The 23718-nt window shown below is 37.5% G+C and overlaps 1 protein-coding gene across 1 annotated transcript in view; it reads left to right on the plus strand.

Annotated features, from left to right (window-relative positions):
* CRISPLD1 (cysteine rich secretory protein LCCL domain containing 1) overlaps window positions 1-23718 on the plus strand; it is a 42833-nt gene that overhangs the window by 16364 nt on the left and 2751 nt on the right. Inside the window, 12 exon segments of the mRNA XM_066266345.1 lie at window positions 7594-7712; window positions 8049-8181; window positions 9172-9287; window positions 10006-10106; window positions 11640-11780; window positions 11955-12015; window positions 12125-12191; window positions 12398-12528; window positions 14156-14199; window positions 14296-14368; window positions 17556-17631; window positions 22714-22844. Coding sequence (XP_066122442.1) covers window positions 7594-7712; window positions 8049-8181; window positions 9172-9287; window positions 10006-10106; window positions 11640-11780; window positions 11955-12015; window positions 12125-12191; window positions 12398-12528; window positions 14156-14199; window positions 14296-14368; window positions 17556-17631; window positions 22714-22844 — 1193 coding nt within the window.

Here is a 23718-nt window from a genome sequence, read left to right on the forward strand (position 1 = left end):
TTTTTCTCTTCATGTCTTTGGAAAGACCTATTATAGTTTCATCCAGTTAGGTGGGTTTTCTAGAATGATAAGAAATCTTTCAATCCTGTATCTCTCTACTTAGAATAGCATGTAAATTACAGAATTATGAGAGAGTTTCCATTCAGTACACTAATTCTGTGTGCATTTAAAGATGTCAGACCATGCAGGTCAATTTCCTATTAAAATTGCATAATTTATTTATATATTTTCTTCAGTGAATCTAACTCTATAAAAATAAACTACTTAATAACCTTAGTGTCACCTAAGGTTATTACCTAAGGTATTCTCTTTGGTAGACTAATTATCATAATATCTTTGCTGTGAAGTGCTTTCCAGGAACTTCATGGAGTAGTAGTTGTCCATCATCTCCCTTAATGTTGAACTTTGGGATAATTTCTATATGAAGAATCTTAATTGCACAAATGTGCATCAAACACATCATCTCATAAAACTTTATTCCATGTTCTTTAACACAATCTAAAATGATAATGATTAATTAAAAAGTACTTTAACATTAGCTATCATGTGAAATTAATGTTTGATTTTTATTTGACAAGTAGTCCACCTTTCACTTTAGTCTTTTTTTACTAACATTTTTGTAGCATAAAAGAAAATGCTCATCTTTAGACAAATTCTTAGTGAGTAGTTAACATTGGCTTTCAACTCTTATTTAATGTGCTATCATCATAATTTTGAAGCTGTGAAGGTTAAACAATTCCTAGAACATGAATTTTTTTTTTTTTTGTATTTTTCTGAAGTTGGAAATGGGGAGGCAGTCAGACAGACCCCCACATGCGCCCGACCGGGATCCACCCGGCATCCCATCAGGGGCTGATGCTTCGCCAATATGGGGCGCTGCTCTGTTGCAACCAGAGGCATTCTAGCACCTGAGGCAGAGGGCATAGAGCCATCCTCAGTGCCCAGGCCAACTTTGCTCCAATGGAGCCTTGCGGGAGGGGAAGAGAGAGACAGAGAGGAAGGAGAGGGGGAAGGGTGGAGAAGCAGATGGGCACTTCTCCTGTGTGCCCTCGCCTGGAATCGAACCCAGGACTCCTGCACGCCAGGTCGACGCTCTACCACTGAGCCAACTGGCCAGGGCTTGAATTTTCAAATGATGTGAATTTGGATCAAAGCTGTAAATTTACTGTGGTAAAGAAGATGTATTCAAGCTTAAAATTTTGGCTCAAATGGTTAGGTAAGGGCCCCTGTATGAGATTAAAATGTGTATCTTCTAAAATATTTTATTTTTGCTAGTTATATTTTATTAGACATGTCAAAGTGCCACTGGAAAAGAAAAACAGTTTATAATTTTTGGAATTGGCCTACTTGTCATACATAAAATACTCTTTGGTTAAAGAGGTTAATAAAGAAAATAATAGTATTAAAATTATTTTGATCTCACTTGTTTTTAAAATTTGTATTGTGTTCATATGTGTGAGTGTGCACACTTAAGGACTTGCAAAATCATTAAAAAAAAAGATGTATTTGAAAATACGTAATCATCTTTAGAGAGAAAACTATTCCGATGTCAAATGGAAAGAAAAATTAATATGATCAATGACTGTTTTTGCCTAGTGTACAGTACTGTCTGGTTTTGCCTAAAGTACTAGTAAGCTGGCAAAATTAGCTCTATTTCAGACTGCATAGTTGAGTGATTTTCAACTTTCATTGACTGTCTGTTACTAAAGCAAGATAGCAGGTATTCTGGTAGGAATGAGGATTAAATATGCTCATTCATACTTCCCAAAGTAATACAGTCACTGGAATTGAATGTACACGTCTAGATAACTACATAATTTCCAATTTCTACAAGTATAATACTTTCACACTAAAATTACTATATGTTTCTAGGTTTAGTTTTGAAAGCCCCTTGGAAATATTTTAGATTTCTCTCTCTCTCTCTCTCTCTCTCTCTCTCTCTCTCTCTCTCTCTCACACACACACACACACACACACACACACACACACACAAAATGATAGAGCGTCCATGTTGAAATGGCTTAAAAATGTCATTCTAGACAAAGGATGTCAAATGCTTTCTCTTTCTGTTAGTAATAAAACTTCATTGAAGGCTTTACTGTGCTCTAAGAAGGAATAGCTTATGATGTTAGTAGAAAATAGAGTGTTTTTCATTTCTACACACCTCAAGTACCCATCTTATAAAGGAATGGTAATTTAAGTGCGGTTTGGCTTTAAATTAGTGCTGGGTGAATAGTTCAGAGAGGAAAAAAAGAAGCCCTTCAGGCCATCTTGATTTAATTTACAAACTTGAATTTAAATAGAAATGTTAGAGACTAACCTACATTTAAATGGGATTGGTATGAGTCCCTGGTGGTCTTAAAACCTGAAATGTAATGTTGTAGCATAAAAATATACATTCCACACTGTTATGTTATGGTGATATTTCTTCTAGGGCAGCTATATTTTTAGTAAGCTTTTTAAAAAGGAATCTTCTTGATTTGTATTATTGAACTTGACCTAAACACTTATACTTGATTAGATTTTTAAGTAGATAATTACTTTTAAAATTGTCACTAATTACTATTTATTAAATATTGATAGAATTTTTGTTGCAGGCCCCTCTGCCTCAGTCCTTATATTAAAGTAATATATGTCCCTATTTTGGCCTTATTATAATTCACTTGATATATTTTCCTCCTTGTTTTTAAAGTATTAAATAGAAAACTTGTCATACTATATAAACAGCCTATCCATAGTGTGTGCTTAATTGAATTTTTGTCCTTGGAGAAGCCTGACTTATCTTCTACTTCAATTGACACAAGTAAGAAAACTAGCCCAAGGATTTGAATGCTATGATTTAGATTTTATTTCAATTTCTATACAGCAGCTATGTAAACACATTTTAAATATAACTTTTTTTGTGTGTGAATTTGGGACTAGTTATATATATATCCTCTCTAGGAAGGATCCCTCTTCAACTTCCTGGGGAAAATTGACATCTAAGAATGTAGCATCATGTGCAAAAGGAGTAAAATAACCTTGAATAAGGGTAGTCAGGTCCCCTTCGAGGGGCTCATCGGGCGGTTCTGACTGGGACCCACACATGTTTGCAGGGACCTGGACTTGCAGAGTGACAGGTCTCATGCCTGAACTGGGAAAACTCAAACCAGGAGCTCCTCCCGCATCTCTCTGTGTCTCCGTGTGGTGCATGATTCTTCCAGTTACTTCTGCAGGACAGCTGGACTCCTAATTTGTTGGTTCAGGTCTGCCAAGATGCTATCTTAAAAGAGAAAGCCCCAGATAGAGGCTGCATTTCCTAACCCCTCCTGAGAAGCCTTCCGGGGTCATTCTATTCATGAAAAGGGAGTTACTATTCCCACAAATTTAAAGGAAGGGAAGGGGATTCCGTGACACATTTTGTTCTTTAAAATCATCATAGTTGTTTCAAGGCATTTTCTTTCTAAGCCATCTAGGAACTGTTTGTTTTCTTCTGGTTCTTGGCTACTCTTCGAACATGAGGTCGCGAGACTAGGAGCCTATGGATAAGTATAGTTTTGCTGTACCTATGACTGAAATACTCTGCAAGAACCTGATTTCTGAGATTGCAGACAAGAATTTGTTTTTGTCCTAAGCACAAACTACTTTCCAGGGAACTCTAACTGGAAACCTGCTTGTGTTTGAGGGATGACTCTCTCTAGCACACTGGACACAAAAAGGAAATCAGCATCTTACTCATTTTCTGGGACTTTATAGCCAGTTTCTTTCTTTTTTTTTTTCTTACCTAATTTGTTTGGGTAATAATGACAGCAACTTGAATTATATCTTTGTATAATTACATAACATATTTGAATATACAGTTAGCTCTAATTTAAGTAATTAACTTAAGAAACAGAATTCTTACGTTTGGCAAATAAAAGGCTTGCCTGATAATATGAAACGATAAAATGTCCCCTAATTTTTGTGAGCAGTATACTTATAGCATATTGTATTTCCCCATGTATAAGATGCACCCTTTTCTGAAAAATTTGGGGTCTAAAAACTGGGTGCGTCTTATACAGTGGTTGTAGGTTTTTTTACGTGCGTTTCCCACTTTTTTTGCGCTTGTTGTCTTTGTGCTCATTGTTTCGCACTTGTTACCAGTATATTACGGTAGGTTACATTTTGCCACGTTCTGCCTGGAAATGGCTCAGAAAAGACTTTCATACCGTGCTGAATTCAAGTTAAAAGTGATGCAGTTTGCAAAAGTGAATGGAAATTGTGCTGCTGAATGTAAGTTTGTTCCTCCTCCAACTGAGTAATCAGTCGAGACTGGCTATGGGTTGAAAAACAAAGGGCCATTGGAATTCCTGTGTCCACAAAGATGGTTCAGCATGAGGCAAGAAGAATTGCTGATGAAAAAGAAGTTACTCATTTCAAAGGAGAACACAGTTGGTGCTTCAGGTCATGAAATGATGGACTAAGCATGTGTACATGCAGCAGACTTGTCCAAAAGATGCCTGAAAGCTGTGAGCAGAAGGACCTTGAATTTCACGGTCTTGTCATTCGGTGTTGGAAGACACATCAGTTTGAGTTGGGACAGATTGCAAAAACGGACAAAGTCCTCCTTCAATTTGATGTCCCAAGTAATAGAACTGTTGATAAGAAAGGGGTGAAAACTGTAACTGTGAAGACAAGTGGACATGAAAAGAGCCATTATACAGTTGTTCTAGCTTGTTGTGCTGATGGAACCAAGCTGCCTTCTATGCTGTTTTTCAAAGGCAAAACAATGCCAAAAGAAGACATTTCTCAAGGATTGATTGTCCATGTTCATGACAGGATTGTATGGATCAGAATGGGATGAAGATCTGGTTTGAGAAAGTTTGGAGAAGGAGGCCAGGTGGACTCTTACACAAACCTTCCTTATTGGTGCTTGATCATTTCAGGGCACACATAACAAAAAACACAAAGAAGATTGCTGCAGAGCAAAAAACAAAACTTGCCATCATACCTGGAGGCTTGATATCCCAGCTCCAACCACTCGATTCAGCATTAACAAACCCTTCAAATCTGCCATGAGAGATGAATGGAACCAATGGATGAAATCCTCTGGGGACAATTTGACACCAGCAGGAAGAGTGAAGAAACCAACTATAGAAGTTTGTACCTTGGTGAAAAGATCCTGGGATAACATCAAGATTGAGATTATTGTCAAGTCATTTAAGAAGTGTGGTATTTCAGATGTCATAGATGGAACTGAGGAAACAAGGCAGTTTAGGAAGACAGTGATTCGTCATCAGACACAGATGAGGACAAGCTAATGGACGGGAATTTTGACAGTGAAAAGGAGTTGTATGAATTTTATGATGAATAAAACTCGAGTTCAATAACTTTATGTAATACTGTACATCTTTTTTCAAATTTCGGGCCCAAAATTGTGCATTTTATACATGGGGAAATACATTTCTGACATCTACAACACAAAGCCTGTCATTTTGAATATTTTTTAATCAAAATAAAATTAAAGCTTTTATGAAAATCGGCAACTTTTGCGGCTTTTAATATTTTAGTTGCATGTACAGATACATTTTTGTATTTTTGCTAGATTGTAAAGCTGTTCTATAATAAGAATATACTTATTCCAATTTGGTAGAAATTTTACTTTTTGGTTTTGAAAACATGAATTTGTATATTTCAGATCCATAATTAAATGAGGAGGACTGCTCATTTATAAAAATGTGTATGAACGAGTGAAAAAATGTCACTCTCACATCTTTCTTTCTTTCTCTCCCTCCCTCTCGTCTCTTCCTTTCAGCCTATAGTCCATGATTAGGTTTTTGTTGTCCTTTAAAAATAAAAGCCAGCAAGCACATTCTCCTGAGACACTGGCATCTTAGCTTTATAAACTTCTGCCCCTTCTTTCCTTTCTCTCTAAGGTATTATTAACAAAGAAACCATACTTGCTTTCCCTACTTTCTCCTTCCTGTCCCTCCAGCTCTCTGTGTTGCTGTTTCTCAGCCTAGCATGGAGCTGAAATTGCTTTTTCTCGTGGACGAGCACTTAGCAGACCTCACCTTTCTTGACTGTTTCCAAGTACTGACATTGTGGCCCACTCTTCCTGGAATCTCTTGTCCTTTCGCTTCCACAGTTTAATTCCTTTTAAGTTTTCCCTGAACCTTTCTAATTCCATTTTCCTTTCTTTCACTAACTCCTTTTTCCCCTTCAGTGGTTGATTGATATTCTAGATTTTTCATTCTTCTTCTCATTCTATACCTTCTTCCTTGAAGAAATTTATCTCTGGGTGAATAACTTCAATATTCCCGTGTTCTGAGCGTGTGTCTTCTCCCGGAACCCATCTTGTGTTTCTACTCTTTATCTGGCTTGTTTAGTGTGGGAGGCACAGACCCCTCACCCCTCACCCTTGACATAGGCACAGACATTTCCACTGCAACAATCTTTTGCTCCTTCCATATTTTCTTCCTCTCAATTTGGTAACCTCATTAGTCTACACCTTTCCCATCTCCCCCCACCGACTGAGTTCCATTAGCTATCAAATTCTAGGAATTTAAATTCCTAAACATCAGTTCATTCTCTCTGCCCTTTTTGTCCCCTTGCTCTCACCGTAGGTTGTGTCCTCACGTTCTCCGTTCAGGACTGTGTTCCTCTTCTCTTAAACTTCCCAGCATCCTGTTTTCGATTGAGTCAGGTTCTACCTAACTTGGTGTTTTTACTACCACCCTCAATACACTGTCTGTTTTTCAAATGAACAGATTGAACATGAAACCCAAGATAAACGAAAGCATTTCAATAATAATCTTGTAATTTTTAATATTTCTTTATAAATTATTTAAAAAATATGAACTACTTGCCCTCATTGAATTTTGTATACAAAATGCATGTACATTTATATGATTTATAGGATTCAGTAATTATTCATGTCTTCAACATTTATTAACTACCTTGTCCATATGACACAGTGAATAGACCAAAAACACCAGCATGACATAAATAACTGCCCTGAGCAACTCAGTCTCAAGAAAGAGATGAACGTTTAGGGGGACACCAACCCTGCAGTGTAATAGCTGCTAAACAGAGGAGTGTGACTCGGCCTCAGGAGCCCCAGGGAAGGAACAGTTGGCCCCTGAAAGAACTGAAAAGGTGGTCAGAATGCTTAGTGAAGCTGGATTGTGAAGGAGGAGTGAGGGCCTGTCTGACAAATAATTGGGAGAAGGATGTTTTAAGCAAAGGGAACTGTGCTGGGGAGAGCTGGGAATAGCAGGGTTTTTGACAGGGATCAATGGGACCAGGGATCTCGAACTTCACCTGTACAGGGATTTGTTGTATGTGCTGAGACCGAGGAATCACTGAAGTGTGTTTGTGTTCACTCAGGTAATTCTAACCATCTGTTAGAGCAGATTGGAGGGATGAGAGATGAGACAGGGAGATTCAGTAGGAGGCTAGTGCAAAAACTTTGCTCATAGGTGGTGAGAACCCAGACTAAGACATTTACTTTACAAATAAATATGAGGGGAGCAAACGTAAGAACTGGTCAGTGTTATATTTTGAAGAAATGCCCAAACTATACATATACATCAACTGTTTGTATCCGTATTCTGTTTTTGTTTTGAACTATAGACTTGGGATGTGGAGTTGGAAAGATCTGCAGAGTCTTGGGCTGAAACCTGTTTGTGGGAACATGGGCCTGCAAGCTTGCTTCCGTCAATTGGACAGAATTTGGGAGCACACTGGGGAAGGTAGCTTCAAATGGAACTTTTTGTTTCTGAAAACATGTTGGAAATGAAATGCTTATTAATTCATGTTGCCCATTTTCAAAGGCGTAGTGCCTAGAAGGGAAAACAAGTAATCACACCAACACGAGTAACAAAAAAATAAACATACAAGGATGATCAGCAGTAGTTGAGACTTATTTTTGTTTTAAATCATTGATGTAATGGCAATGTAATGGGAATCAGTATTTAAGATTAATAACTTACACAAAAATCTCTCTAACCTACTTGATCAGTATATTTACAATATCTGGTTTTACATTTTCTCCCACTTGTTCTTTGTGGTTATTTTATTTTCAATAGGTATAGGCCCCCAACATTTCACGTGCAAGCGTGGTATGATGAAGTGAGAGACTTTAGCTACCCATATGAACATGAATGCAACCCGTATTGCCCGTTCCGATGCTCTGGTCCTGTCTGTACTCATTATACACAGGTATGTCTAGGTATATTATACTTTGTTTCTCTAAGCTGAGTTTGCGTGCTATGGGAGAGCTCAACTACTGAACTTGTGTCTTATGTTTTTTGGTACGGTTATTAATTATATAGTTATTGATTTATGTCAAACAAGCTCAGGAATTCCTATAGACAGTAAAATAAATGATCAGGAAAAACTGTCCAAACACATCCTTACAAAACATTGTTACAAATAGGAAACATTTTTAATGTGGCACCAATAACTGCACATGTGGAGAGATTTACTGTCTTCAAAATCAGGTATTATTGTTTTTTATTTTTCAAAGAATAAAAATATAGTTTTATTTACCAATGGTATTTGGTATTTACAGGTGTGTACCATTTTTTTTAATTTAGTGTTTACATTTGGTATTGGATATATTTTGACTTTGAAATCACACAACTGAAGGCAGATTTAATTAGATAAAGTTCACCACAGATCTGAATCTTCAGATCTATGGTTGATTATTAGCGAATATAAAGCAGACAAATTGTCCTATATGCCTTTCTTTGTGTGTGGAGAGGTCATAATTAATATTGAACCCCCTAATAACAAGTAGCACAATGAAAATATCACATTGTATAAGAAATTTCAACACCTAATTTTTTGTTAAAGTGCTTTCTGTTTAAGGTGAGAAACTCTGTTCTTTTGTTAGGTGAGCTTCTTCATTGAAAATCTAACACAGAATTTGAGTTTGTGAGGAGGTAACTTTTGAGTTATTTAGTAAACTTGCATTTTTGAAGCTGCTTCTATTTTATTGCCAGATAGAGTAATTGAGCTGTAGACCTATTCTTTTAAATGAATTAAGCACTTCTCAAAGTCTCAGGAAATATATCCTTTTGGATATTGCCTCATTTAATTCTGGATGATATATGTTTGTTTCCCAAGTTCAGTTTTATACATTTGTCTCTGCTGTGTTGTGTCTTCATCTCAGCTTGCGGTCTTGAGCCTTTCTTTTCTCTCATGTAGGTTGTGTGGGCAACAAGTAGCAGAATAGGATGTGCCATTAATTTGTGTCACAACATGAACATCTGGGGCCAGATGTGGCCCAAAGCTGTCTACCTGGTGTGCAATTATTCCCCGAAGTAAGTAGACAAAACACTACTGACATATGTAAATTGTCCTTAATAACATGAATACAACTTTCTATTCCCTAATTTTTTTTCTCATTTTCAGAGTGTTTTGAGTAAAGTATATTGGTATAACTCAGTTTACTTAATATGGCAGTAGTATGGTTGCCTGATGCATAAAATCATACTTAAAAGGAATAGAAAGTGGAAATATGATATTTGTGAAGATAGAAATCATATTTACGCCTTCAGTTTTATTCAGTGCACTATTATATTGCATAGGTATTCAATAATTGTTATTTGTTAGGAGCAACAATGGATTAACTGTGAAATGCTTTTTTCCATGTAAAGACCATTTAAATGATTACATTGAAAATATTACACAATCAAAGCTAAGTCTATTTCTGGCTCTTAAAAAAAAGCTAAGTCTAAAGTCTGTTTTTATTAAAACAAATGGAATATAGATGAATCAGAGCTTGGTGTTCTGCAAAATTTGATTTTGTAATTTTTAACAATATGTATAACAAATTATTTAGTATATTTCAAAGGAATGAGGCAGCAATTTATATTTAAACCTAGTAACAAAAAGATTCTGTGATAAAAGATATAAATATCTTAAATCTGCACCTCAAAATCATTGCTTAATAGATTCTTATCTAGTGATGTTTTGCAATGTCTTATAAATTATGTAATTAGACTACCTCTTAAAAGGGTACTTGATCATCTCTTTAAGGGGAAACTGGTGGGGCCACGCCCCCTACAAACACGGAAGGCCTTGTTCTGCTTGCCCACCCAGTTTTGGAGGAGGTTGTAGAGAAAATCTGTGCTACAAAGGTGTGTGCTGTTGTGTCATGGTATTTAATTTGAGTGATATTTTAATCTGACTTATGTATTAATTTCTGACTTAAAAAACAAATGTGTGTTCAATTACCAAAAATGTTTCTAGAACTCTATTTCAAATATTTTGAAAAAAGCAGTTAGAATATTTAAAAATATATTTATAATATTAATGTCTTTTATACCAATATGTCTTTAAAGAAAAGTTTCATGATTTTTCTAGGTAACTTATTTGGGATTTATCCCAGACTGACAAGGACTGTATATTTACATTCTTAAAAGCCATCTTGATGTATTGTTGACTGGAATTTTTTCCACAACTAATCATTTTGAAGGATTTAGAATTTAACACAATTTATTTTTAGCACTGTAAAATACCCTAATGCCATGATGGTGAACGCCCTTTAGTTGCTCCGCTACCGCCCACCTTGAAAGCTGGAACGCCCACTAGTGGGCGGTAGGGACCAGGCTGACCAGCACTGTAAAAGTGGGCGGTTTTTATAAAAAGGTTCGCCATCACGGCCCTAATGCTTACTTGAACCACGCTTAATGAATTGTACCGATTCTCTCCTTCTCTCTGTAGGGTACACAATTTCTCATGCCAGAATCGCACACACACACAAAATTATAATAGTATTGTAAAAGTAGTAATCTCAAATGCATTTGATGTCTGAAAGGTAAATACAAATAAGGCATTCTATTTATAGCACATGGAGATAAAATGTATATAACAAAGCTTTGGGAAAGCCAAAAATGTGAACATTTTTTACTCTCTTGCACTTTTTTGTTAATGATGTCTAAATGAAAATTAGTGCAGGCTAAGTGTATTAGGAATCTAAGAATAAACGCATCCCTTTCTCTGCACTTATAAGGCAATGTGCCGGTTTCCCCCCTTAATTACTCAATGCTCATTAGCTATAATAAACAAACAGGAAGTGAACATATATTTCACTGTGTTAGATGAGCCCTTTATAATTCTGGAAGCATTTTTTATTGTGTGGAATCTGTTTTCCATCTTCTATCCCCCAGAAACTCCAGGCTACTTGCCCCTTTACCACTGGCCACTATATTTTATTTACTTAAGGCAAACTTGACTCAGACTTCCTTTTTCTAGCTTCTGCATCCTTAGACACACATGGAAATAACACAACTGTCCAAAATGTGCCAATGTCAAGCCCTTGATATAATCTAGCCTGAAAACATTGAGAACATGATTGCATCTGAGGAAACAAATTCAAATTCACTGAGTTCTGACTTTACTAGAACACTGTGTAGATCTAATGACTCATAGTGTCATGAAAACCAACCACGGATAACCTGTTAAAATAAAAACTGGGCTCAAAGGCTATGTGTGTTTCATTTACTCCAATGTAGTGCGTAAGAGCACCCCCTTAAGCTACAACCTGTGCCAAAAACAGTACTGATTTTTCTGGTTTTAAATGTTAAACAGGCATGTAAAAATTTACCATTACTTGGCAATTTGTGCTCACTTAAATAGGATTCATATTTCTTAATTCCATTCTCTAACAGAAGGATCAGACGGGTACTACACCCCTCGAGAAGAAGAAACCAATGAAATTGAGCGACAGCAGTCACAAGTCCATGACACCCATATTCAGACAAGAGCAGATGACAGTAACACAAACGAGGTCATAAGCACTCAGCAAATGTGTAAGCCTTGCACAGTATTTGCAAAATTTATAAAGTTTACATAGGCGGCATATCCCTCATTATTTTATTGGCTTTAATATTTTTAGGATAGTTAAAGCTGACCTTAGACCGAATATGAAGAATTGTAGCAGCTTTTACATTATCTAAATTAATTTGTTTTTTTCTTCCTTTTAGCCCAGATCGTTTCTTGTGAAGTAAGATTAAGAGATCAGTGCAAAGGAACAACCTGCAATCGGTAATGTTCATTATTATTCTCAAAATTAACTGACAAAATGTAGGAAATATTTTGATTTTATACTGATATTCAGAGAAACTAAATGTTGTTTCCATTTTCTCTCATTTAGATACGAGTGCCCTGCTGGCTGTTTGGATAGTAAAGCTAAAGTTATTGGCAGTGTACATTATGAAATGGTAAGTGTTATAAATATAATTATTTGAGAGTAGAGTCCTTTCATATAATATTTTATTTTTTTTAATGTGGAAAATAATTTGTATAAGTATAGATGCTTTTCTCAAAAATGTCTGTCCAATTTAAAATCATGTAAATAGTAACTAGTTGTGTTTTATGCTGAACTCTAATACTTTACTATGTTTTTCTCCCCCTTCCTGTCACCAAGCAATCCAGCATTTGTAGAGCTGCAATTCACTATGGTATAATAGACAATGATGGCGGCTGGGTGGATATCACTAGACAAGGAAGAAAACATTATTTCATCAAATCCAATAGAAATGGTGTTCAAACAATTGGGTAAGTACCTCAGTGATCTTTTGGACCAGATGATTTGAAATTGTATTGATGAGGTAACAGATCTTTTGGGGGCAAAGCATAGAAGAATTTATAAGAGAGAAGTAATTTTCAAGGTTCATTATGGCTGTGCCATAGACAAAAAATAAGAAAAGTATCTAAATTAAAGTTGAACCCTTTTGCTTCTAAACAGCTAAAACTCCAAATTTTCACCAAGAATGTACAGATTGCCTGACCAGGTGGTGGCACAGTTGATAGAGCATTGGACAGGGATGCAAAGGACCCACGTTCAAAACCCTGAGGTCGCCACCTTGAGCACGGGCTCATCAGCTTGAGCATGGGGTCTCTGGCTTGAGTGTGGAATCATAGACATGAGCCCGAAGGTCGTTAGCTTGAGCAAGGGGTCACTCAGTCTACTGTAGCCTCCCACCCCGGTCAAGACACATATGAGAAAACAATCAATGAACAACTAAGGAGCTGCAACAAAGAATTGATGCTTCTTATCTGTCTCCCTTCCTGTTTGTCTGTTCCTGTCTGTCCCTTTCTCTGACTCTCTGTCTTTGTTAAAAAAAAAAAAAAAAAAAAAAAGCACAAATTTACAGTTATTTCCAATGTGAGCCAGTAAACTTTAAACTTTTCAGGTATGACAGAAAATATTGCAGAAAAGGCTAGTGGATTTGCATATCCTATCTGCCCTATTTAGAGAGAATCATTTATTCCTGCAGCAGTAACTTTGTTAATAAACGTAGATTGGTAGCTAAAGGATCATCTTGAAAAGTTGCTATGTAATTTATCACCATTCTTTTGTTCATTTAAGTGTAATTTAATTCAACATAAAAACATTGAATACCTTTTAAAATGTTTCTCATGTTAAAAACACTGAAATATATTATTCTAAAACACTATATTTTCATATATACTCTATAAAAATAATATTAATATGGTATTGATTTGGTTTATACTTGAAGTTAATGTGGATTTAGCATAAAGTAGATTATGTATTCTAATATTACTACTTTAAAAAAATTTTTGTTGAATTTATTGGGGTGACCATTGGTTAAACATGATACACGTTTCTGATGTACAATTCTATAATATATCATCTCTCCCCCCTCTACCCTATTCTACTTCCCCCTATCCCTTTTATATTACTACTTACTTAGATATTTAAATAAGAATGTTTAAAGCTGACTGGTGGTAAAGTGGATAGAGCATTAACCTAGAACACTGAGGTCCCCAATTCAAAACCCCAAGGTCACTGGCTTGAGCGCGGGCTCATCCGGTTTGAGCAGAGGCTCACCAGCTTGAGTGCCCAGTCACTGGCCTGAGCGTGGGATCATTCACATGATCCCATGGTTTCTGGCTTGAAGCCCAAGGTCACTGGCTTGAGCAAGGGGTCACTGGCTCAGCTTGAGCCCCCTGGTCAAGACACGTATAAGAAAGCAATCAATGAACAACTAAAGTGATGCAACTACAAGATGCTTCTCATCTCTGACCCTTCCTGTCTGTCTCTGCCTCTAGCAAAAAAAAAAGAGGGGGGGGAAGGGTTTAAGAAAATGTACTTATAGACCTAAAAATACCAGAAGTTATGTGGATGATGATATTTACAATTTTTTGTTTTCATCTTCAGCAAATATCAGTCTGCTAATTCCTTCACAGTCACTAAAGTAACAGGTTAGCACTATTTTTTTTATCTTTCTTTCTTGCTACTATGCTGCATGTTATTGTTTCCAAAGAATTTGCTCATTGTTATGTGTTTGAATGCTGTAGTTCAGGCTGTCACTTGTGAGACAACGGTGGAACAGCTCTGTCCCTTTCATAAGCCAGCTTCACACTGCCCAAGGTAATGTTTTCTAAATGTTCTCATACTTTTCTTCACCAGTGAACACAGAAAGTACTCCCTATAGGAGATGCTCTAGAAATAAAATGGGAGGAGGGAGTTTTTAGACCACTTAAAGTCAAAATTCAACTTTTACTGTCCTCTCATTTTTTTTTTCTATACCGGTGAAACAAAGGTTTTCTCCCCCCTATATAAAATTTATAATAGTTTCATAAATTAGCTCATAATGGTGTTATTTATATGACATTTTATGCCTTTTAAGAAACCAATTTTATATCACTTAAATAAGTTGCATAAATCTATTCTGGGGAAAAATGCCAAAAGCAGATAAATGAAAGGATATTAACTCAAGACAAGCATGAAGAAACAGGATTTACCTGGACATCATGCCGGGGAGAGATTCCATAGCTGGCAGATCAGCCCAGAAGAAATGGCCTCTAATATTTAGTGCCATAACCTTGTAGAAAATATATGCGTTGTGTGCCCATGTGTGCACCATTGGCAACCTTATCCCATTTGATATATATCTGTAAACAATTAGATATTTAAAACCTATTGTATGCTCACAATGTAGTGATGCCATTGAAATGTGTCAGCATTTTCTTGTTTTTTTTCTTTGTCCTTTTTGCTCTCTTATCTTGAAAAGAAATTCTTTTTTTATATTAATTTTAATGGAGTAACATTGATAAATCAGGGTACATATGTTCAGAGGAAACATCGCCAGGTTATTTTGACATTTGATTATGTTGCAAACCCATCACCCAAAGTCAAATTGTCTTCCGTCACCTTCTATCTGGTTTTCTTTGTACCCCTCCCCTCTCTGCCAATTCCTTCCCCCCCCCAACCACCACCCTCTTGTCCATGTCTCTGAGTCTCATATTTATGTCCCACCTATGTATGGAATCATATAGTTCTTAGTTTTTCTGATTTACTTATTTCACTCAGTATAATGTCATCAAGATCCATTCATGTTGTTGTAAATGGCCTGATGTCATCATTTCTTATGGCTGAGTAGTATTCCATAGTATATATGTACCACATCTTCTTTATCCAGTCATCTATTGAAGGGCTTTTTGGTTGTTCCCATGTCTTGGCCACTGTGAACAATGCTGCAATGAACATGGGGCTGCATGTGTCTTTACGTACCAATGTTTTTGAGTTTTGGGCACATTTTCATTCCAAGCTTATAAGCAATTTATATGTAAAGGAACTTCTACTCAGATCACTATCTACATTGTCAGACTTCTTAGTCATAATAAGGTGTAAAAAACAGAGATTAGAGCACAAACAAGCAGAAACTTCCTCTAGTCTTTCTTTGACCCGAAATCACCTAAGTAAAAACTAACCCACTTTGGAGCTACTGACAGACCAAGTACTGAATAAGGTCAAGGTAGAGCTCACACAGCATGCTCCTAAGTGCAGAGTTTCTGTTACCACCATAGCGTGGTCACTGAATATCCAACGTTCTCAAGTAGAAGGAGAAAATGTTAGTCAGTGGGGATACGCTTCCCCCTGCTGAAACCCCCAACAGCATCTTGTCTCATAAAAATCAACCCTTTAGTTCAAAGTTATGAAAACTCAGGTTAATTTATTACTTATATTTAAATGGTTCAGGCTTAGAGGTTATAGAAAGTATACATACTCAATTAAGAGATTTAAATAAGAAATGTAGTTAATTCTTAAATGCTTCATTTGGTAAAGGTAGTTGTCATTGGAGTTTTTAGAATATTTTTAGGAAAATTATCAATGCCTTCCTCAGAGAATGGTTTCCGTCATTCTGTTGAGGCTGATTTGCTATGCAAAGTGAATTATGTTTCTTCCAGTTTTGTGCATAAAAGAGAAAATGAACTCAGAATAGCTAATCGATTTAAAATACATATATTAAAAAAGGTGCCACTTAGGTTTAACCTCTGGGAGTGATTTTTTTTAATATCATATAATTGACTGAACATTGATAATTGGACCCTATTTTAAATAAAATGCTTTAGAAACTTTTTAAAATTGACTAAGCCAATCAGATAGCAGTAAGGCAGGCTATTGGATATCTGGAGAAGGAACATTCATACAGAAAGGTGAGTGCAAAGGCCCTGAGGCAGAGCCATTAGCCCAGTATGACTGGATCTGGGTGAGAAGGTGGAAGAGCAGGACAGAAGGTCAGAGAGGAAATGGGAGGGGAGGGCAGAGTATGCAAGGCTTATTGACCACTGCAAGGATCTTATTCTGAATGAGATGGAAAACCACTAGAGTATTTGGCACAAAGGAATGATATGGTTGAACTATGTGCCTCAATGTAAGTGTGTGGAATAAGTAAATTGGAGGGGGCAAAGCAGAAAGCAGGGAGGTCGTAGGAGAGCCTTTTTCAGTGAGCCAGATGTCAGATGATAGAGCTCAGAGTTACAGTGATGAGGTGCTTAGTAATGCTCTGATTATGGATGTATTTTCTTTTTTTCCGATTTATTTTATTTTTTTAAAATTGACTTTATTGGGGTGACACTGGTTAACAAAATTATACAGGTTTCAGGTACTAATTCTACAACACATCTCTATACACAATATTTGTGAAAGTTTCCTAGTTGTTTTTTTTTTATAAAAAAGGAAAGGAATGCATTTGTGCCAAAGCTGGAAGTGTATAGTATAAGAAGAAGCAGTTGTATCTAATGCCCGGCTTTTACATTTGAACTATTTCAGAAATTTTAAAAAAATGAGTAGGGTCCCTGGATGGATGGCTTAGTGGTAGAGAATTGGCCTGGTGTGTGGCTGTCCTGGGTTCAATTCCGGTCAGGAAACAAAGGAGAAGCAACCATCTGCTTCTCCATCCCTTCCCCTCTCGCTTCTCTCTCTCTTTTTCTCTCCTGCAGCCATGGCTCGATTGGAGTGAGTTGGCCCTGGGTGCTGAGAATGGAATGGCTCCATAACCTATGTTTCAAGCACTAAGAGGAGCTTGGTTGCTGAGCAACAGAGCAATGCCCCAGATAGACAGAGCATTGTCCCATAGGGGGCTTGCCAAGTGGATCCAGGTCAGGGCTCATAGGGAGTCTGTCTGTGCCTCCCCTCCTCTCCGTGAATAAAAAAATGAGTAGGGTTTAGAATGCTCAGTTTTCTTTTGTGTATTTATGTTTTTAGTGTTACTAATAAGAGAGCTTGAACTAACCAGCTACTTGGTATTTGTAAATATATATTTATTTTTCAGAGTGTACTGCCCTCATAACTGTATGCAAGCAAACCCACATTATGCTCGTGTAATTGGAACTCGAGTTTATTCTGATGTAAGTACCCTAATTCATGCAGCTCTCAGCATTCGTGAGTGTGTGCATGTGTGTATGTATTGGTTCCATACATATTTACACAGCACACAAATTTAAATGTGTATATGTATATTAATACGCAAAAGTCCCCCCTTACCCAGGGTTTTCCTTTCCATGATTTCAGTTACCTACAGCCAACCATGGTTAAAATATATTAAATGAAAAAAATTCAGAAAGAAGTTGTGTTAAATTGAATGCTATTCTCAGTAGCGTGATGAAATCTCGCAATGTCCTGCTCTGTCTCACCCAGGATGTGAATCATACCTTTGTCCAGCATCTCCATACTGTAGATGCTCCCCTCCCATTAGTCATTGAGTCGCCATCTCTGTTATGGTATCTCAGGGCTGTGTTCAAGTCACCCTTACCTTACTTAATTATGGCCCCAAGTGCAAGAGCAGTGATGCTGGCAACTCAGACGTGCCAAAGAGCAGCCAGAAAGTGCTTCCTTTAGGTGAAAGATGAGTACAGTACAAGATATTCTAAGGGGGTGGGAGAAGAGAGAGGGAGACACCACAACCATGTTTATGTAACTTTTACTACAGTATACTGTTATAATTGTTCTATTTTATTATTGCTGTTAATCTCTTACTAATTTACAAAGTAAACTCTATGATAGAGTATATGTATAGGAAATACATAGATTATACATAGCATACAGTATGATCTGCGGTTTAAGGCATCCACTAGGGGTTCTTGGAACAGTAGTCCTTAGGGGTAAGGGAGGACTCCTATACACAATAAGGAAGCAGATTCTGTGCTGATATATTTGTGTTCTCAGAAGTTAACCATCAATAATACTGAAAAATGAATGCCCATATGTAAATATGGGTGCACAATAATTTATTTTAAATGTTTCTTTATATCCTATCCATCTCTCTCACATCAGACAATGAAATAGTCTGGAGGCATTCTTGCAAGAAGAACTCATTTTGTTTTTCTTTAATCTTCCTTCTGGTTCTTCAGTATGTGAAGTATAAACTGGATAATTAAGAATCTGTGTCAACTATATTAACAATATCTTACGTTCCAAAGGTGCATGTAGAAAGCAGCATAGAATCAGAAAGAGAAAATATGCTAGAATACATGCAGAAGGAAACCAAGTTGAGGAAATGTTGAAATGAGTGTCATTCTTAGGATTGGACTGGGAACATTAGCTCTGTTGGCTTTAGTATGGATGTACTTACTCCTTTTTATTTTGACAGAGACAGAGAGTCAGAGAGAGGGACAGATAGGTACAGACAGGAAGGGAGAGAGATGAGAAGTATCAGTTCTACGTTGTAGCTCCTTAGCTGTTCAGTGAGTGATTGCTTACTCATATGTGCCTTGACCAGGAATGGGGGGGGGGGAAGGCTACAGCAGAGCAAGTGACCCCTTGCTCAAGCCAGCAACCTTGGGCTCAAGGCAACGACCTTGGGCTTCAAGCCAGCAACCTTTGGGCTCAAGCCAGCGACCATGGGGTCATGTCTATGCCCCCACGCTCAAGCCAGCAACCTCTCGCACTCAAGCCGGCAACCTCAGGGTTTCGAACCTGGGTCCTCCGTGTCCCAGTCCAATGCTCTATCCACTGCACTACTGCCTGGTCAGGCTGGGTACACTCTTCTTGAGCCCAATTTCAGGTGTGGGTTGGTAAATAAGATTAAGGAACACATTTGAGGTGGGGTGAGTGGTGTCTGTGGAAACGAGCAGGGGAGAACACATGAGCTGCAGGCGAGCCTAGCACACAGGTTTGCTTGTCTGTAAGCTGGTGAGAATGAGAGCCAGAAACGCTGCCGCCAATGTCGTGTGATGGTAGAGGAACACAGCTCTTGAAACATACAGGTGGAGTATGAATCCATGCTGGTGAGCTTAGATTTATGTGGCAGACATTTAGAAACTTACAGATTTCTAAACTGGAAAATTACAAAATCAAACTTAGGAAATATATAATACTCTTAATGCATATATTCAGTCAAATATTGTGAAAATGACTGTCAAGAGAGGCCTGAAATATGTATGTTACCAATCTGTTTATCTTGGTAAGATCATTTATGTCCAGGTGTTTCTTTCAGTCCAGCTTTACCTTTGAAATTATTCTCTAAATCGAAGTCTCTCCCAAGCTCCTGCTTTGCAATGTTCTTATCTGCAGATTAAATGTCCTGCTGGTATTTTAATTTGCTAGACTTCTCATTTGTTTCCTATCTTCCTGTTTCTGTTTAAAAGCACCCTTTCTCTAATGTTCTTTTGGTCAAAATCATGGTCATTTTTCACATACTAAATTGTGGCTACTTTCTCTGGGAAGTGTATCACTAGGTCTCCAAATCCAAGGATGACATTACCCTTCATTCAACCCTGTTCCTTTGTTTTCTCCTTGTAGCTGATTCTGTTAGGTATTATGATTGTTTCCCCAGCTCTTATATTAATGTTAAGTCCCTCGAGGGCAGCAGCTGGGCAAGTCACACATCACCTTTTCATCAACAGTTGTATGGGTGCCAAGCCGTAAACAAGACAGGCTGGCTTCCTGACTTAACAGAACTTAGAGCACAGAGTAACGGCAGAAACTAAGCACATGCCTTGCACATAAATATTTGCTGAAAAGATAAATTAATAAGTGTATATGAATAAGCATGTTTAGAATCATCAGGGAGTTCCAAAGAAATCATTTTTTTTCCCTGGATTGTCCCTTTAAGCACCAAAACCTTTTAAACTTTAGTTAATTCTGATGAAAATCTTTGAAAATAGCCTACACAGAAAGCCATCTCTTTGCTAGAGTGAAGGATTTGTTAGAACTTACATCCTGAGATCATTTTATCTTCTTACTTCAGTGAAATGGGTAGATTTATGTTTTGTTTCGTTTTTGTTTTTGTTTTTGTTTTTGTTTTTGTTTTTTACAGAGACGAGAGAGTCAGAGAGAGAGACAAATAGGGACAGACAGGAACAGAGAGAGACGAGAAGCATCAATCATCCGTTTTTCGTTGCAACACCTTAGTTGTTCATTGATTGATTTCTCATATGTGCCTTGACCGCGGGCCTTCAGCAGACCGAGTAACCCCTTGCTTGAACCAGCAACCTTGGGTCCAAGCTGGTGAGCTTTTGCTCAAACCAGATGAGCCCGCGCTCAAGCTGGCGACCTCGGGGTCTCAAACCTGGGTCCTCACATCCCAGTCCGACGCTCTATCCACTGCACCACCACCTGGTCAGGCAGATTTATGTGTTTTTATGTAGATCCTTTTAAGAATAAGTTAGAAGTATAAAGATTACTATTACTGATAAGTGCAGAAGAAGAGATTCAACCATTATCTGCCAATCTTCCCACCACTACAAAGTATATTACCCCTTTAAATCCAAGATATGGAAAGATGAGAACCAGTCTACCAACTTCCCTCATCCTCTCCCTCCCCCCTGCCCTACTTTTCTCTCTCTTTATATGCTACAACTTATATATTTTGCTTTTAACTCTCATTTGTGACAGATGAAGTTAATGTCAGCATTTATTTAAAATGTTCCACGCTGTTTTCACAGATGAATTCTTTTTTTTCTGCATGTTATATTAATGCTTATAAAGTGTGGGCATGAGCAGAAAATCTCTTCTGACTTTTGAACTCAAATAGGAATGCCTGCTGACTGCATAGTTACAAGCAAAACAATAGTTTCAAAATATATTAAGTGCTTGGATTTAGTGAATGTTATATCTAAGCACTTTTATTGCCTTGGGGAAAATGCTGATAATGCCTTTTTTAATGGAGCGAGATAAATACTGAAATGTGTATAGAATTATTTTTAATTCCGTCTGTTATGAACTATATTGGATATAAATATTAATTCAGCAAAGGAATGTAACTAGTGAATAAAATGCCTCCTGAGAATAGGGATATGAGGTTTTAGATATATGGCATTTTGTGACAGAGCAAAACATGAAAAGGATTAACCAGCTTGGCGTTCCGGCTCTCTGATCTAATAAATGCTGACGGATGCCACAGGGTTCAGAGCACAGGAATAAAGCGAGGTCATGTAAGATGCGCATGCTCATGTGAACTTTGAAAAGCACATTAGGTCACTCACACGTGCATGGAGATGAGAAAAGAGGACACCAGTGGGATCGGAAGAGACCCGTGGGGAAGTGAGGTGGAGCGCTTGGTACTGAACACAGTACGTGTTTCACTTGGAGGAATTTCTCTGGGCTATACTTGCTGTCTTGACAAATTTCAGCAGCACATTTGGGTAGAGCAAACGTTAAAATCTGGAGAAGACTTTGATGGACTCAAAGGTAAAAACTGACTTCTAGAAGTCAGGTGTTTTAAATATTTGAAAGTGTTAGACCTGAAACAATAATTTTCTTCTCCATAGAAATCCCATTCAATTCAGATTATATATAACTGATACAATATAATGATCATAGAACTTCCCAGGTACCTCACTCAAGTCAGACCATTTAAACCAGGGTGATTATAGACTCTACAAATCTAGGTGGGGGCCATGACTGTTCTTTTTTTTTTTTTTTTTTTTTTTTTTTTGCGGGGGGGTACATTTCTGGGAAAATTTTTTCTGAGATTACATTATATAATAGAAAAATATTCCCCATTAATATAACTGTATTTTGGGAAAGGGACCGTAAAGATATGCAGAACTATGTTTGAGCTGTTTATAAGTCAAAACTGAAGATAAATGAGATACCAATAACCCAGCCTGTGAACTCCAGTAGGGACTAACAAAGGCTGAAACGTAAGAATGATAAATAGACCCATGTAGAGATAAAAGAAGCTAAGTTGCATTTTATTGCTTCGACAATAGAAAAAGCCTGCTGTTTGAGACGGGCCTGTGTTTGCTAGATAAGATGGTGAGGGGATCTTAGCACTGTAGCAGTCCCTAAGCTCTGCCTTCAGACTTGCTCAGAAGTGGCTTTAACCTTGTGGCTTTTGAAACATGCCTTTATACACAAAACACCATCATTCTGTGGCTGCTCACTGAGTACCCGCAGAGAGACAGATGTCAGTGACTGCAGCCCATGGGAGAGTGAGCTGGAGGAGTTCACAAATTTTCTGATGGCAGTTCTCCTTTGTCCCTCAGCTGTCCAGTATCTGCAGAGCAGCGGTCCACGCTGGGGTTGTTCGAAATAATGGTGGTTATATTGACGTTATGCCTGTGGACAAAAGAAAGGCTTACACTGCTTCTTTTCAGAATGGAATCTTCTCAGAAAGGTACAATTTAAATTTTATATAGACTCTATCCTTTACGCTTGCTTTACAACCAGTTCATTTTCATGCAGGTTTGGAGTTGCGTGGGCTGAGCCAGTATTTCCTTTATGGATTGCAGTAGTAGGCTTTCCAGGGATGGCAGAGGCCACAGTAACCCAAGGTGCCTGTCTCCTGCAGGCTTATAAAAATCAAAATGGAAATCGGATTACAAGTCAGAACTGCTCTTTGTTAATTGATCTTATAATAAGGAAATATCTTTCATCCTCTTTTGGATTTTCTAGATTAAGTTTTTAGATGTAATTCTTTCTAGGTGAGCAAGGCACTGAATATTTCTCTAATCCAGTTATCTGACAAAGTATTTGACGGAAACAATGAGTCTGGTTTTCCCCAGGACCAAATTTTCTTTTTGATTGGATGTTGGGCGCCTAATATGACATAAATGAACTTATTCAAGTCATCTCATAGTCTGTGACTCATTAGTATTATGTATTATGATGGTTTGAGAAAATTCATGGAGCTTACTTAATGAAGTATTTATAAAATTTCAGAGAAAAGAACCTATAGTAACTTGTCAAATCAGTGGTATTTGTGGTGGAAGTAATATTAAGTCTCATGTATTTTGTATAGACACAGAAAAATTCCTAGCTTTTAGATATTTAGTGAGCTCTTAAAATCACTAATGGAAGGGTTCAGGGGTCCCCAAACTTTTTACACAGGGGGCCAGTTCACTGTCCCTCAGACCGTTGGGGGGCCGCCACATACAGTGCTCCTCTCACTGACCATCAGTGAAAGAGGTGCCCTTTTCCGGAAGTGTTGCGGGAGCTGTATAAATGGTTTCAGGGGGCCACATGCGGGCTGCGGGCCGTAGTTTGGGGAT

Source organism: Saccopteryx bilineata, chromosome 3 (genome assembly GCF_036850765.1).
Source record: "Saccopteryx bilineata isolate mSacBil1 chromosome 3, mSacBil1_pri_phased_curated, whole genome shotgun sequence".
Lineage (NCBI taxonomy): Eukaryota > Metazoa > Chordata > Mammalia > Chiroptera > Emballonuridae > Saccopteryx > Saccopteryx bilineata.